We start from the raw sequence: 15,480 nt of genomic DNA on the forward strand, positions 1-15,480 counted from the left end.
TTGCCTCACATGCATAAGGCCCTGGGTTCAATCTCCAGCACCACAAAAATAAAGAAAGAAATAAAAAGAAACAAGTTGGTTCCCCACCTTGGAATTCACATTTTGGTGGAGGACCCAAATGGATGAGCAGATATTTATACCACCATGTGAGTGGGGAGAGGTATTAGAGGTGTAGCCCACAGTGACTAGACGTGAAAAAGAAGTCAAGTCAGGTGATGGCCAGGTTTCTGGTTTGAACTCAGTGGTGTCACTGAAATAAGGAGGAAAGGAGTAAGAAAAGATTTAGGTAGCCAAACAATAATCTTTCTAAAATGGAAATGTAATCATGTAACTCCTTTGTGACCCTCCAGCCTGAGTTAGGTCCTCTCCTCTGTGCCTTTACCTTGTACTTGCTTTGTTTACTTTGTCTCTTACGCCATTGCATTTCAGTAAAAGTTTACTTGCCCTGCCTGCCTGGGACCTCATTACCTTTCAGCAAAGACCACATTTTGCTGTGTGGCCTAGGACAAGTAGCTGGCAGACTCTCATTAAATATTGCTGACTAACAAAGTAGACCCCTGTTGAAGAGCATAAATCTTGAACAGAAAACAGGATGAAAACAGAAAGTTACAGAGTGAATGGGAAATAATACATCTGAGCCATCTTTGAAAGAGCTGAATTAATGCAGTGATTTCAACGGAGCAAGTTTTTTTAAAAAATTCCAGTGACTCATTGCTTTCCTGTCCTTTTTAGAGCAGGTAGAGTACAGAAACCCTGACAAGATGACAGATGCGAGAAAACAGCATGGTGGCCATTCGTGGGAGTGCATCACAGGGTCATATGAGCATTTGACATACCTGTAGATAGTGGTGAACAGTCCTGAAAGAGTGTAGGTGACACACTAACCACCTTGTGTAAATTGTCACATCTTCCAGCATCACTAAGTTAGGAGGATTCTTTTTTCCCATAAGGAAGTTTTCTCGAGCAATGGATAATCTTTCAGCTCTCTGGACAGCATCACTGTATTCCTGCATAATGTAGCCAACTCGTTTCTGTTTAAGAGAGATAGGAAGACAGAGCTTGGCATTGGCAAGCCTTATTCTCTGTGCCATTGGCTTCCAAGCATAGGGGAATGATGTCTGGGGGCCAAATAAAGGGTGAATCCCAAAGTTCCACCATATTCTGAATTTGACTGATAAAGGCAGTGTTCATATTCTTAATTAGGACTTTGAAGGAGAAAGACTGCAGACAGTCAGTGCATCAGGAGATTTAGTTACTGGACTCAGCTTTTGAGCTGTCACCTACAGCAGCGGAAGCCAAGTCTAGAGAGAAACACACATATTCTATCATATAAAACTTTCTTCATATCTCATTCTTAAAAATAGGAACCATTATCTTCTGCCACTAGCAGAACAGGCAAGAAGATGCACCAATCGATTCCTTTCCTATCTTTGTCAGTGATTTAAAAACATGGACAAGCTTATTGACCATTATTTTTATCATAAAAAAATAGCACACAGAAGTTAGCCAACCCCCAAAAAACAAATGCCGAATGCTTTCTCTGATATAAGGAGGCTGACTCATAGTGGGGTAGGGAGGGGGAACATGGGAGGAATAGATAAATTCTAGATAGGGAAGAGGGGAGTGAGAGAAAGGGAGGAGGCAGGGGATTAGCAAGGATGGTGGAATGTGATGGACATCATGATCCAAAGTGCATGTATGAAGACACAAATTGGGTGTCAACCTACTTTATATACAGAGATACGAAAAATTGTGGTATATATGTATAATAAGAATTGTAATGCATTCCGCTGTCGTGTATTTAAAAAAATTATATATATAATATATATATACACATGAAAAAAAATAGCCCACAGGTACTATTCATGGTTTCCTACCTTGTAAAGAGGATAAAGTTGCTCCATGGTCTTACTCTGCTGGCAAAACCTCTTCCACCTAACCACGTGTAAATATTTACACTGGGCCAACTGGGTAATTCTCTCTGTGTAATACTTTAACCAAAAAGAAAAAAAAAGCACTTAGCAGAACACTATTGTAATAGGAAGACTGACTTAAGTCTTAAGAACACAAATTTAAAAAGTCGGGGAAGAAAGAACACAAATAATAGGTAAATCGAACTCTGATTGTTTTAGAAAAATGTACTTTACTACATGAAGACCATAAAATTAAGAAGTCTGGCTTATGATACCATTCAAACTTAAATAAAACATGTAGAGACTTCTAAATTTTCCTGATATGTTGCCAAGTGAATAGTTTATAAGCTCATTTATAAATTATAGAACAATCTTAGCAGTGATATTAAGGTCTATCAAATTATCCAATGTAGGCTTTAATTTTCTATTAAGAACTGAAATGATTCAAAATGCAAAGTACAACACAGGTAATATTAAAGCTTTTAACCTCAGATCAGAAGTTTTATTTACACTTAAAAATATTAAATAAGGGCTGGGGTTATGGCTCAGTGGCAAAGCGCCTGCCTAGCACATGTGAGGCACTGGGTTCGATCTTCAGTACCACATAAAAGTAAAATAAAGGTATTGTGTCTATCTACAACTAAAAAATAAAATAGTTAGGAGCTAGGATTGTGGCCAGCAGTAGAGAGCTTGCCTAGCATGTGCGAGACACTGGGTTGGATCCTCGGTACCACATAAAAATAAATAAAATAAAGGTATGTGTCCAACTACAACTAAAACAATATTTTTAAAAAGTAGTTAAATAAGCCAGGCATTGCAGCACATGCCTATAATCCCAGCAACTCAGGAGGCTGAGGCGGGAGGATAACAAGTTTGAGGCCAGCCTCAGCAACTTAGGGAGACCCTTTTTCAAAATAAAAAGGGCTGGGGATGTAGCTCAGTGGTAGAGTACCTCTGGGTTCAATCATCAATCCTCATACTGAAAAAAAAAAAAAAGATTAAATAATCTTTTGAAAATGTTTTCTTTCTAATAATAAAAATAATGCTGGCTATGATAGAATAACTGGGACTAGCTCTATCATGTCCTTCCATCATAAGCAAGTAGAAAATTGGAAAAAATAGGGGCTGGGATTGTGGCTCAGTGGTAGAACGCTCATTTAGCACATGCGAAGCCCTGGGTTCGATCCTCAGCACCACATAAAAATAAATAAATAAAATAAAGGTATTGTTTCTAACCACTTCCAAAAAATAAAAAATGTTAAAAAGAAAAAGAAAATTGGAAAAAATATACAAGTCAATTGTTTTCTGACTGTGAATAGGCAGGACTATAACCCCTACAAGAAGGAAACATATAATGTCAAACTCCCGTCACCCTGCAGTTTCTGAGACATGGAAAGGAACAGGGAATCCCAAGCAGAGTAAGTATTCTCTCTGAGTTAAGAAGGGAGAAAGTGAAACTTGTAAGTGGAGTCAGGAGTTTGCAGAGTGGAATACTAGAGACGGGAAACTAGGTAGAGAAAGGACTCCAGAAATACGCAGCGATCCCTTGAAGTCTGTGGCTGAATACCTAGCCAGGTGTGTAGAGGGTGAAACTCCACGTTGCTGCACCAAGGAGAACTGACTGGGGTGTTGTAAACTGAACAGATGTTCAAGATCCACCCAGCCAGAGCAAAGGAACTTCAGTGGGCACTAGATCTTCACTGGGACCCAGGACATTCAGTGGACACAACAGGGGCTTCAGTAATAAGGACAAACTATGACTATAGTAAAGTTATTCTAAACCCACTCTAACAAATTTAAAAGCAAAGCTCGAAAGGATTAAACTGATATGTAACTTAAAAGTCTGCTGGAATAAATTTCAACACTCACTCTAAGGAAAATACAAACTCTGGCACCCAGGAATGAAAAGTTGACAATTTTCAGCAATCAAAATTTTTTAGAGGGCTGGGATTGTGGCTCAGTGGTAGAGCGCTCGCCTAGCATGTGCGGGGCCCTGGGTTTGATCCTCAGCACCACATAAAATAAATATGTAAAACAAAGATTGTGTCCAACTACAACTAAAAAATAAATATTAAAAAAAAATTATTAGAGGGCTGGGGTTGTAGCTCAGTGGTAGAGCACTTGTCTTGCATGCGTTCGATCTTTAGCACCACATTAAAAAAATAATAATAAAAATAAAGATATTATGTCCATCTAAAACTAAAAATAAAATTTTAAAAAGTTATTAGATATGTAAAGTAGCAGGAAAACATGATCCTTAAGCAGAAGAAAATTATTGATGAGAAACAGGCCCAGAAAAGACAAAGGTGATTAAATTAACAAGCAAGCACATTGTTTTCTTTCCTTTTTAATTCCCCACTGCTCTAGGATTGAACCCAGGGTCAGTGAGTCACATCCCCATTCCTTTTGTATTCTTCATTTAACTGACCTCAAACTCGTGATCTTCCTGCCTCAGCCTCCCCAGTGGATGGGACTATAGGCATGCACCACGATGTCCAGTTCAAACAAGAACTTTTAAAGAACTTAATATAAATATGTTCAGCATGATTGAAGATTGAAAGGAAAATGTGAACATAATAAAGAAAGAGATGGTAAATGTTAAAAAGAATCAATTGGAACTTCTGTAAATGAAAAACAAATATCTAAAATGAAAAATTGAGTGGATGGTATTAAAAGCAGATCAGATATTACATAAGAAAAGTTGGTGAACTTGAACTGGGGATGTGGCTCAGTGGCAGAGTGTTTGCAAGGCACATGCCAAGCCCTGTAACCAATCCCTAGTACTGGAAAAAAAAAAAAAAAAACTGGTGAACTTGAAGACACAGCAATAGGAAATGTATAAAATGAAACACTAAGGGGGAAAAAAGACTAAAAATTTTAACATAGTCTCAGTGATCTATGGAACAATATGAAGTGGTTTAACAGAGTATATTTGCAGTGCCACAAAGTGGTTGCAGACAGACAATATATATGAAGAAATAATGAATGAAATGTAGTTGGTTACTACTTGCAACAGTTTTCCCAAACTCATGAAAATAATAAACCCACAATCTAAGGAGTTCAACTAACTACAAGTAAGAGGAATAATACATACTATAATAAAATAGCTAAAGATCATTAAGAGAAAATCTTAAAAACAGCCAGAGGACAAAAAGATGCATTATGTTCTGAAATAAAAATTATGCAAAACAAAAGAATAATGGAGCAACATCTTTCAAGTAAAGAAGAGAAAAAAATCAACCTAGGATTCTATATTGAATAAAAATATCTTTCTAAAATGAAAGGAAGTACTCAATGGTAGAGCACATGCCTGACATGTGAAAGGTCTTGGGTTCAAATCCCCAGTATCACATGCACATGCACACGCGCGCGCGCGCGCACACACACACACACAAAAAAAAAAAAACATAAAGAAATAAATAAGACTAATTTTTGCAAAACAACATACTGTGAGAATTTGTCCATAGGAAACCTGCACTAAAGAAATGTTAAAGGAGTTTCTTTAAACAGAAGACAAATGATATATGGAAATTTATAGTGTACTAGAGTTTCTCAACCTTAGCTCTATTGACATTTGGGACTGGATAATTCTTTGCTGTGGGAGGCTGCTCTGGGCATGGCAGAATGTGTAAAAACACCCAGGGCAAAGTATCTCCAGACATTGACAAATGTCTCAAAGTGAACAAAATGTCTATTATCTTACCCTCTTCATCAACTCTCTCCATGGAGACGCACTGATACATACAAGGGAATTAAGAATGCAAGAAATAGTAGGTTAAAATAATCCTAAGTTAACAACAGCAGTATGACTTGCAAATAGAATCTCAGTATCTTTTGTTTCTTTGTGGTTAACTTAATTGCTAACTAGTTGCTAAAGAACTTATTTGTGGCTGGCACACTGTCTCACACCTGTAATTCCAGCTACTTGGCAGGCTGAGGTAGAAGGATTACAAGGTCAAAGCCAGCCTCAGCAATTTAGCAAGACCCTGACTCAAAATACAAAATACAAAAAACTGAGCCTGGGTGCAGTGGCACATGCTTATAATCCCAAAACTTGGGAGGTTAAATCAGAAAGATCACAAGTTTGAGGCCAGCCTCAGCAACTTAGTGAGCTCCTGTTTCAAAACAAAAATAAAAAGAACTGGAAACATAGCTCAGTGATAAAATACCCGTCAGTTCAATTCCAGCACAGGAAAAAAAAAATTGTCTTGGGCCTGAAAATATTGCTCAGTGGTAGAATGCTTGCCTAGCATGTGCAAAGCTCTGGGTTTGATCCTCAATATCATTTAAAAAAAAGAACTTATTTGTAAGCATAGGGGATGTAACTCACAACACGTGAGTAAAGAATGAAGAATTTTAAAAATTAAAATTATAAATGCTTAGTATAAAAACATTTAGAGGAAATGTATTATCCAAACATAGTGATTGTTAACTTTCTGGTCTGTATCCACCCAGTGATTCTTCTATACATGATTTGACTGCTATTATCACATACACCTTTATTAATATTATATTAACAATAATTCCTTAGGCTAAAAAAAGGATAAATAGTAGAATGACATTCTACTAAGTACCATACTGCTTTTCTAAGCTCTTTTTCATCCTGGTAGGTAGATATTTAGGTGATTCCAATTGTTTTACTTTTATTACAATGTTGTAATAATAATCTTTATGGAAAAAATTTTTCCATTTTGAGTTATTTTCTTAAGAAAAATTTCTGGAAATGTCTTTCCTAGATTAGCCAACAGTCTCTGGAAGGCTGAAACTGTCTCAACGTTGCATTGCCCCATAAAAGCTCAGGAAATGTTTAGTAGGAACTTACAGTGTGCCTAAACTGAACTGCGGTGTGGTATAACTGCACTCACACTAACCAAGTTCCGCAAACTACACATGTGTAGGAAAACCTACCAGAAAGCTGGCTTTGTTCATAAATTTCTACTAAATTCCAGCTGTGTTTTTGAATTGCAAAGGGACCCTTACCTGCAGCAGAAGCAAAGGCAAATTTTCAGGTGAGTACTCTCTTCTTAGGCAGCTCTCTAGCTCCCTCTGCAGGACATCTGCCTGAATAACAAGGGGCTTCGGCTCAGCCACCTAAATCCAAAAACTAATTTTAATATCCCAAATGGAGAACTGTAAAATTTCAAATCTCCAAGAAAACAACGGCCTGCTCTTATTCAGCAGGGATATTTTTGGGGGGATGTTTTGTTATCGTACACAGTGTCAATAACATCAGCTGTTTGATTGCAAAAATAAACTTTCCTTGCTAAATTTCCAAGTTAGCAAAATCAAATTTATTGTTGTGTTGAAAAGGTCCACCATTACCCTCACCTGTAAGGTTTTCTTCAGTGCCAGTTCCCTTTCTCTTCTAAAGTAAGAGATGTCCTTTGGTATTTGAACAGAGCTGCAGAAAGATTTATGCAACAGAGCTGTAATCACAGAAGCTGTAATCAGATTATAGCTGGGCCTTGATTAATCTGTAACTCTTCACAACTGCTCATTCTCAAATAAATATATCATATTATAGTAGATTATGGAGGGAATGTACAGGCCACATTCTTGTGTCTTAGAATCTTTCTCTCACAGACCTGATATTGGCTAACCCTTTCCCCAGGGTAATTTCTCTCTCCTTTTCCCCCACACAAATATGGTCTGTCCTTCTATTCATAATTTGCCTCACTATTTCCTACTCCAGAGTCCAGAGAGGGACATATGGTAAGAATTTTTATTTCCCCTGCCTTTATTCCTCCAGGAATATCTCTGCTTTAATTCTTCCAGGAACCTTATCTCTAACAAGCACTGAGCTTTACCAAATCTCCCTCTTGCCCTAGTTGACGCAGAGCACTGGTATCTTGTAAAAATTTTTAAAATGTTTTTTACTTTGTGTTCTTGCTGAATTACCTGAAGGTGAAGGTGACCTTAAATATCAAACAGGAAACACTCTAAGAATTACTGTACCCAAGTTTTCTGCCTCAGGAAGACTATTGATCTGTAGGATAAGCAGACTTAGAAGAAGTGCCTGCTGGTGCAGCCTGATGGACCCTGGTCAAGCCCCGCCATGATGAGTTGTTCTCATCAGGGACTCTCATGCAGGCAGCATAAGCTGCAGGTCCAGGTAAGCAGGTGGGGTCTGGTCAGCAAGAGCAGGGCTCTCCCTATCGGGTTTAAGATGCATCCCAAGGCTTAGCAACATTGAAACACCAGGGGACAGTAACCCTGATGCAGATGCTACTTTCTCAAGATGGGATGTTGTAGACATTGGCAAAGGAGCCACAGTAGGCAGTTCTGGAACACATGAAATGACCTAGAAATTTTGAGGGAGGTGGAGGCAGTGAAATTTAGGTTCCTATTCTTCATACGATCCTACTTGTCCTCACAGATAAGTTGTTTGTTTGCTTTTCCAGCACTGGTGATACAACTCAAGGGTGCTCTAGCACTGAGCTACATCCCCAGAATTTTTATTTATTGTTATTATTACTTTTAAAATTTTGAAACAGAATCTCATTAAATTGCTGAGGCTGTCCTCAAACTTGCAATCCTCCTGCCTCAGCCTCCCAACTTACTGGAATTTCAGGTGTGGCCCATCAGGCCGGGTCCCACAGAGAAGTTTTTAAACTTCATGTTAGTTTGTACACTTGCCAGCAAGTGGTTCTGTGAAAAGAACAGGAGGTTGACAGGAGATTGGTCAACTGCATGAATCTAAGCAACTCATTTAGACACTCTGTCAAATTTCTCCCTCTGAAGCTGGGGCATTGCCTCCCTTAACTTTCTCCTCCTACCTTGGCTTTGATGGGAAAAGAAAGAAGCAAACTCTGAAAAGGGCTTGAGAGTAAATATGTCAACAAATCAAAGGTATAACTTGCATCTTGGCCACAGCCTCAAGGAGGAGGAGAGGCAGTGGACAACCAGAAAGGAGATGGGCTACTCGACAGGGAAAACAGAAGAAAACTTCCTGGCCCTCTTGTCTCCTCATCTTTGGCAAACTGGGAGACTGGGCAGGGTCCCAGGCTTGGCTGCCCAACCCTCTCACTCAGATCACATCGTTCCTCTCAGTAAACCTCAAAGTGCCTGGGAGTGACCTAAAAGCGGCTGGTGAAACTAAGTGATGTGTACACTGACCCACAAATAGAGATTCACGCCTGTATGTCCATTTACCACACAGCCATACACTTATTCAATCAGCAGGCACATAAGAAACACAACCATTGCAAAGTCCAGCGCTTATGAGCTGAAATGAGGAAAAGAATGGGGGCGGGAGAGGAAGGGGAGGGTGGAGATAAAGAAAGAAAGATGATTTTTTTTCAGTGCCCTGGGAATACTTATTGGGAGTGGATACTTCCATTTTCCTTGGACTCCGGAACATAGCACAGTACTGGTGCTATGTTCTTACTAACAATCCTGGGTGGTTTGGGGGAGTAGAGAAATATGGGTACCCAGGAATTCCCATTGAAACTGGGGAGGAAAAGGCTTTGCTGCTGGTTATGCCTCGCTAAAGCTTAGGAGACTGGTTTGCGAGGGAACAGGTTTTACTGAAAGCCAATGAGAAGAGAGAAGACTTTCTTTCTCACAGAGGGTGTGGAAAGCTTTTATAAGAGAGAGGCAGAGAGGGATGGTAGCCAGGGAATATAATCTGTAGATTTAGCTTGGCTGTGTCTATCTAGCCAGAGAGTCTTGGTCCAATTTCCTTGGTGACTCTCCCCAGCATGAGAAAGTTTTCCGGTCTCTGTAGGAGGGTGTTGAGGAGCTATTTTATCTTCAGTGTGCCCTAAAAGGGCCTTTCCCAAAGCTTTTACACTTGCCTAACTCTCTTGACATGTAAGTTGTAATAATATCAACCCTTTATTTTTGCATATGAAAAACTTGGGTTTTTTTCTAGTTTTCAAAATGCTTTAACATGCATTATGTCATTTGATCCTCACAACCTAATAAAGGAGGAAAGGTACATACTTTTTAAAAATATGTATATATTTTAGTCGTATGGACCTTTATTTATTTATTTTTATTTATATGCTGTGCTGAGAATTGAACCCAGTGTCTCACACATGCTAGGCAAGTGCTCTACCACTGAGCCACAACCCCAGCCCTGGATACAAATATTTTTTTACTTCATTTTTTAAATAAAGAAACCAAATTTGAGAGAAATTGTGACTTACATGGGTCACAATCTTTCCATTTCCTCACACAACTGCAATAGCTTCAAAGACCCATCACAAAACACACCATATAATAGTTCTTCAGAATCGTCTTTCGAACGAAGCACTAATTCACCTGGTTACTGCCTCTTCCAATCTCCTCTCCTTATTGCTCACCATCCACCTTGTGCTTACTCTACCCAACAGAGTTTTCATGTTGTTCCTTTTGATGAATTATAACAGAAACAAAGGAATGTGAAGATCCAGGGCCCATGAGACTCCCCACTTAGGGACTGATCTGGCTACCCTACTTAAAAGAATTTGATGGCTCTTACTGGCAACATTTACCCTCTAAAAGAATTCCTAATCCAACAGCATTTTGTAGAATTCATTACGAAATACCTAGCATTATTTCAGGTTTTAAATTTCTCATCAAAATCAAGATCAAACTCAGTTAAAATGTTATAAGATGAAGTCTCTTTATGGAGTATGATTTCTACAATAGTTTCTGGAACTTTAGGATGGTAGTGTTCTTGAACATGTAGGAACATTTCCCCACTTTCTTCAGTGAGACATTGATTGTTCCAACCTGCCTTAACAAATCTAGAATGTAGGAAAACTTTAGAGGCAACAGTTGGGTTAGAAAAGTGCAATTGGTCTATGTCTGTACCACCCTGAATGCTCATGATCCTGCCTGAGCTCAAAAGCTATGCAGGTCTGAGCCTGGTTAGTATTTGGGTGGAAGAAAGGGGTGCCGAATCTGCTTTTGTATGTCATTTGTCTGAGTTTGAGATCACGTCAAAAAAAAAGAGCGGGGAGGACTGATGGAGATTATGGGGTAAGAGCCGGAGGTAAAGCCCTGAGGACCACACTTTCTCACTCCTACTATTTACCTGTAAGCTCGATGAGCTTCTCCCTGAAGGATCTCCCGTTCTTCTATTTCAGAGTTCAGTTCACTCAATTGCACCGCCAGTGCTTTCTCCAATAGCTGGGTCCTCTCTGTGGAAGTGATCTTATAAATTTCATCCATGTTTTGCATTTGCTCTTTTTCCGTATCCCTGAAAAACGAGAGCATAAAGCTTGTGGCTGACTTCCCCAGCAACCATTATCCAGCCGGTGGGACTTGATCTTTCTCCAAGAAATATTGTCAACTTCATGGAAAAACATGCTTTTGCAATTTGAAGGAACATTTGGGTTAGACTGTTGTCGTTTATAATTTATTACCATTATGTAAATAGTAGAGAGAAAGTAGGCTAGACTCTCCACTCACCAAAATCACCTGCTTAAAACTGGCAACTGTTAGAAGAAAACATAGGGTCAACACTCCATAAGATTGGTTGCAGGCACTGACTTCTTCAACAAGATCCCTAAAGCTCAAGAAATAAAACAAGAATCAATAAGGGAGAGGCTACCAAATTAAAAAGTTTCTGCACAGCAAAGGAAGTGATTTGAGAGCATTGGTACCACCAGTGATGAGAATCAATCAGGGCCAAGTTCCATTTCTCCAGATGTGACAATGGAACACTGGAGACTCCGAGGTAAGCATAGAAGGCAAGTTTTATTTAAAGGATAGAACAGAGACAGACTTCTCCCCAGAGAAGGGGTCCAGAGCTGGTATCCAAAGATGGGGTAGTGTCCTCCCCCTTTTATACATTTTAGATTTTCTTTGGCGGCAGCAGCAGCAGGTAAGGCTTAGCCCGGCCGTCCAGGGACCCTGGCTCCTCAAGCACTCACTGCTGGCCCATTCCACCCGCAGCTCACAAGCCTCCTGTGGGCCTGAGTCCTCAGGCTGTGAACTAGCCCCAGCTACACCAGCACCTCCAATGCTTCAGGGGCTCCTGGGCTCTGATGACGAGGAACAGGAAGACCCCAAGGACTATTGCAAGGGTGAGGCAGATCTTGGGTACATGTGGCCAGATTGCCAATGCAGGAGCTCAGGTCAACCTGGAAGGAAAAGGGTGCCTAAAGGCTGGGCCCACGTGTGCTGGGTGGCTGGTAGGGATCGCTGTCCTGGGGAACAGGAAGGGAGACACCCCCACGATGATCTACTGGCTCTCTTTGGCAGGTGGCTACTACCCAGTGAAGATCGGTGACCTGTTCAATGGGCGGTACCACGTGGTGCGAAAACTGGGCTGGGGCCACTTCTCTACCGTGTGGCTCTGCTGGGACGTCCAGTGAGTGGCCCCTCCGTCCCCAGGACCCGGTGCTTGCTGGGATCCTGCTTTGGGCTTGGTTGAGGCCACCACTATTCTCATGCCCTTTCCCCCCTTATCTTGCTTTTCTCTTCTCCCCATCTTGCTTAAGTGACCAGTGGTCAGGAGATGAGCCAAAAGGTGAGAAGGAAGCCCTCCAGGTGTAACTTTCTACATCTGCTCAAACAGGCAGCTCTGGAGATGCTTGTTAACAGCCCTTTGGGAGGAACTGTTCCCTATAGGCAATGGGTGGAGGGGAAGGGCTTTGGAGATGTCAGCTTTGGATTTTCTTTTCTTTCCTTTCCAATCAGCCCCCATCTTCCCAATCGAACCCAACTGTTTATTAAATATATTGACGGCCATTTGTTTCCCAGCTTCAGCATGAAAAGAGAAACTACAAAATAGAAGAAATTTTTTTTTTTTTTACCAGTTACTGCTCTGACAGGGGATTAATATCCAGAATATACAGAGAACTCAAAAAACTTAATACTGATAAATGGTTGGAAATGGAGAACATCATGCTAAATAAAAGAAGCAGATTCAAAAAATCAAGGGTCGAATGTTTTCCCTCCCGTGGAAGCTAGAGCAAAATAAGGGAAAAAAGAGCAGGGATCAGATGTCATGAAGATATAGGGAAGATCAATGGAGTGGAAAAAGGAAATTGAGAGGGAGGAAGGATAGGAAAGAGGAGGAAATGCAAATGAATTTAATAAAATTGCATTGTGTGCATATATAAAGATACCATAGGGAATTCCACCTTTATGTATATACTGTAAATAGTAGAAAAAAAGTAGGTTAGACTCTCCACTCACCAAGATCACCCTCTAAAAATTGGCAACTGTTAGAAGAAAATATAGGGTCAACACTCCATAAGATTGGTTGCAGGCACTGACTTCTTAAACAAGATTCCTAAAGCTCAAGAAATAAAACAAGAATCAATAAGGGAGATGCTACCAAATTAAAAAAGTGATCAAAAATTAATAAATGAGTGAAAGGGAGATAAATAAAATAGAAGAAGGAAAATAGTGGGAGGTTGGGGGGGGAGTGGGGAAGAAAGGGAGTAAATCAAATTACATGCATGTATGATTTTGTCAAAATAAACCCAACTACTGTGTATGACTACAATGGTATAACAAAAAAAAAATTGTCTGCTGAATTGGTACCATATAAATGACAATGAACAACGAAGACTTCCTATTTTGAAATGAGACCAATGCAGGGGAAGGACAAGATGATTGGGGACCCAAATAGAGGTCATGCCCTGTGTGAAGAGGTTATCTTCTTTACCCAATGGTATCCAAAGTCCCATACTGCCTCAGGAATCACCAAACGCACCAGGCAGGGGACATGTCCCTGAATCCTACGGAAAAAAAAGCATCTTTCAGTCTGAAAAATCCACAAACTCTAACAGAGCCCAGGCAAAGGCAAAGAGAACAGATCTACAAAAGATACCATTAGCATTTCTACTCTTCTGGCAAGGCACTGAGGCAATTGAAATTAGTGTGATGTGTAGAAAATGAAGGAATCCTGTGTTTCCTGGTGCTTTTTTTCTGGGAGTGGTGGTGCACTCCTGATCCAGGCTACTCGGTGATACCACCAGTTATCCGAGCCGAGTTCTGCTCCCTCAAGCACACTAAGTCAAGCATATAATGCAGGGTTTGCTTTAAAAGGAGTAACACACACCTCTCCCGGGAGAAGGGAGCCAAAGTTGTATCCTGGGATCCCAAGAAGTGAGGATGTCTAGCCCCTTTTATACATCCTAGATTTCTTTGTTCTTTTGCCTCCCTACCCCCCCTTATCTCTCTCTTTCCTGCATATGTGACTAAGCTCAGGAGATGGCCCTTGTGGGATGCCCAAAAGGTGAGAAGCAGATGGGCAGGGGGAAGAGCCAATGGAGTCATCCACGCAGGAAGCAGCCCCGGAGACAATAATTAACAACTTTTATTATTCCCTGTAGGGAGGGACAATTCCTGGGACAGGTTACCTTAACAACAGGTTGGAGCAGGGGCAGGTTATCTTTTTTTTTTTTCCTAATAATTTTTTAGTTGTAGGTGGACACAATGCCTTTATTTTTATTTAGTTATTTTTATGTGGTGCTGAGGATCAAACCCAGTGCCTCACTCAGGCTAGGCCAACGCTCTCCCACTGAGCCACACAGAACCCCTGCCCCTAGGGGCAGGTTATCTCCAAGAGGGTGGAGGAAGGTCTCTAAAGACATTAACATTTCAATCCCTCAGGGATGGTCTCCAAATTGGCCTCCATTCTCTCTATCTGACCCGATTACCTATCTGCACTGACTGCCTGTCTTTAATTCTGGCTTCTTCGGGAGGCTGCAGCAGGAGGATCTCAAGTTCATGGCAAATTCAAAGCTGTCCTGGGCAACTTGGCAAGATCCTATCTCAAAAAAGGGTAGGGGAGGGAGGGGTGTCTGGGGTTGTAGCACAGTAGAGTTCAGTGGTAGAGCACTTGCCTGGCATGTATGAAGCCCTGGTTTGGACCCCAGTACCACCAATGAAAGAGAGTGAGCCTTTTTTTTCTCCAGTTTCTGAGGATTTGAACTTAAAACTGAAAACTAGCTCAGCATTCATTGATAAAGGAATGAATTAAACCTATAAGGACAGATCCATAATACTTAGTATTCTTCCCTTAAATATGTTCTTCCCCCTTTGACCATTTAAAATATACAAAAATTACAAGGAAATTAATAGTAACCCCATGAGGCTGGGGCTGTAGCTCAGTGGCAGAGCGCTTGCCTTGGATGTGGAAGGTACTGGGTTCAATCCTCAGCACCACATAAAGGCATGCTGCCCATCAACAGCTACAAAAAATAATAATAATAAAAAAATAGTAACACCATGAAATCACTGGATATGATCTAATTATGTTAATGTCCTCACATTAATATGTTTTCATATATATTTACCTATGTGTGGGTATATGTATGTGGACATGAAATTCCTCGCTTCAGTATGGATAAATTATATGAATTTTAAAAATGTTCTCTGTTTCACTTTTGACTGTGGGGGTTTATCAGGTGAGAATGTGTGCCTCTTGCCCCACCTTCAGGTTCTCAAAGATTTGTGGAGATTATATTCTAAATACTGTGAATGGCAGTTATTGCTGACATCTAATCTGCTTCAACTGGAACATGGGTATGTACAATATTCTCTCCACATAGCTAAAGTGTTTATCTAAAGGGTTTTTTAAATTATTATTTGTTTGAAGACATGAGCTTCTGGCTATGCA

At 40.4% G+C, this 15,480-nt stretch overlaps 2 protein-coding genes across 2 annotated transcripts in view; both read right to left on the reverse strand.

The window, feature by feature from the left end:
• The window catches only part of LOC114086904 (uncharacterized), a 102,666-nt gene extending 92,444 nt beyond the window's left edge, over window positions 1–10,222 (reverse strand). Inside the window, exons 1-5 of the mRNA XM_071613798.1 lie at window positions 10,179–10,222; window positions 7,242–7,314; window positions 6,894–7,004; window positions 1,878–1,991; window positions 837–1,031 (exon numbers count right to left, since the gene is read on the reverse strand). Of these exons, the coding sequence (XP_071469899.1) occupies window positions 837–1,031; window positions 1,878–1,991; window positions 6,894–7,004; window positions 7,242–7,314; window positions 10,179–10,222 (537 nt within the window). The remainder of the gene's footprint in view (window positions 1–836; window positions 1,032–1,877; window positions 1,992–6,893; window positions 7,005–7,241; window positions 7,315–10,178) is intronic.
• A 799-nt stretch (window positions 10,223–11,021) lies between these two features.
• Cep57l1 (centrosomal protein 57 like 1) overlaps window positions 11,022–15,480 on the reverse strand; it is a 105,322-nt gene continuing 100,863 nt past the window's right edge. Inside the window, exon 13 of the mRNA XM_071613146.1 lies at window positions 11,022–11,100. Coding sequence (XP_071469247.1) covers window positions 11,065–11,100 — 36 coding nt within the window. The 3' untranslated portion in view covers window positions 11,022–11,064. The remainder of the gene's footprint in view (window positions 11,101–15,480) is intronic.

This window comes from Marmota flaviventris, chromosome 6 (genome assembly GCF_047511675.1).
Source record: "Marmota flaviventris isolate mMarFla1 chromosome 6, mMarFla1.hap1, whole genome shotgun sequence".
NCBI classification, from domain to species: domain Eukaryota; kingdom Metazoa; phylum Chordata; class Mammalia; order Rodentia; family Sciuridae; genus Marmota; species Marmota flaviventris.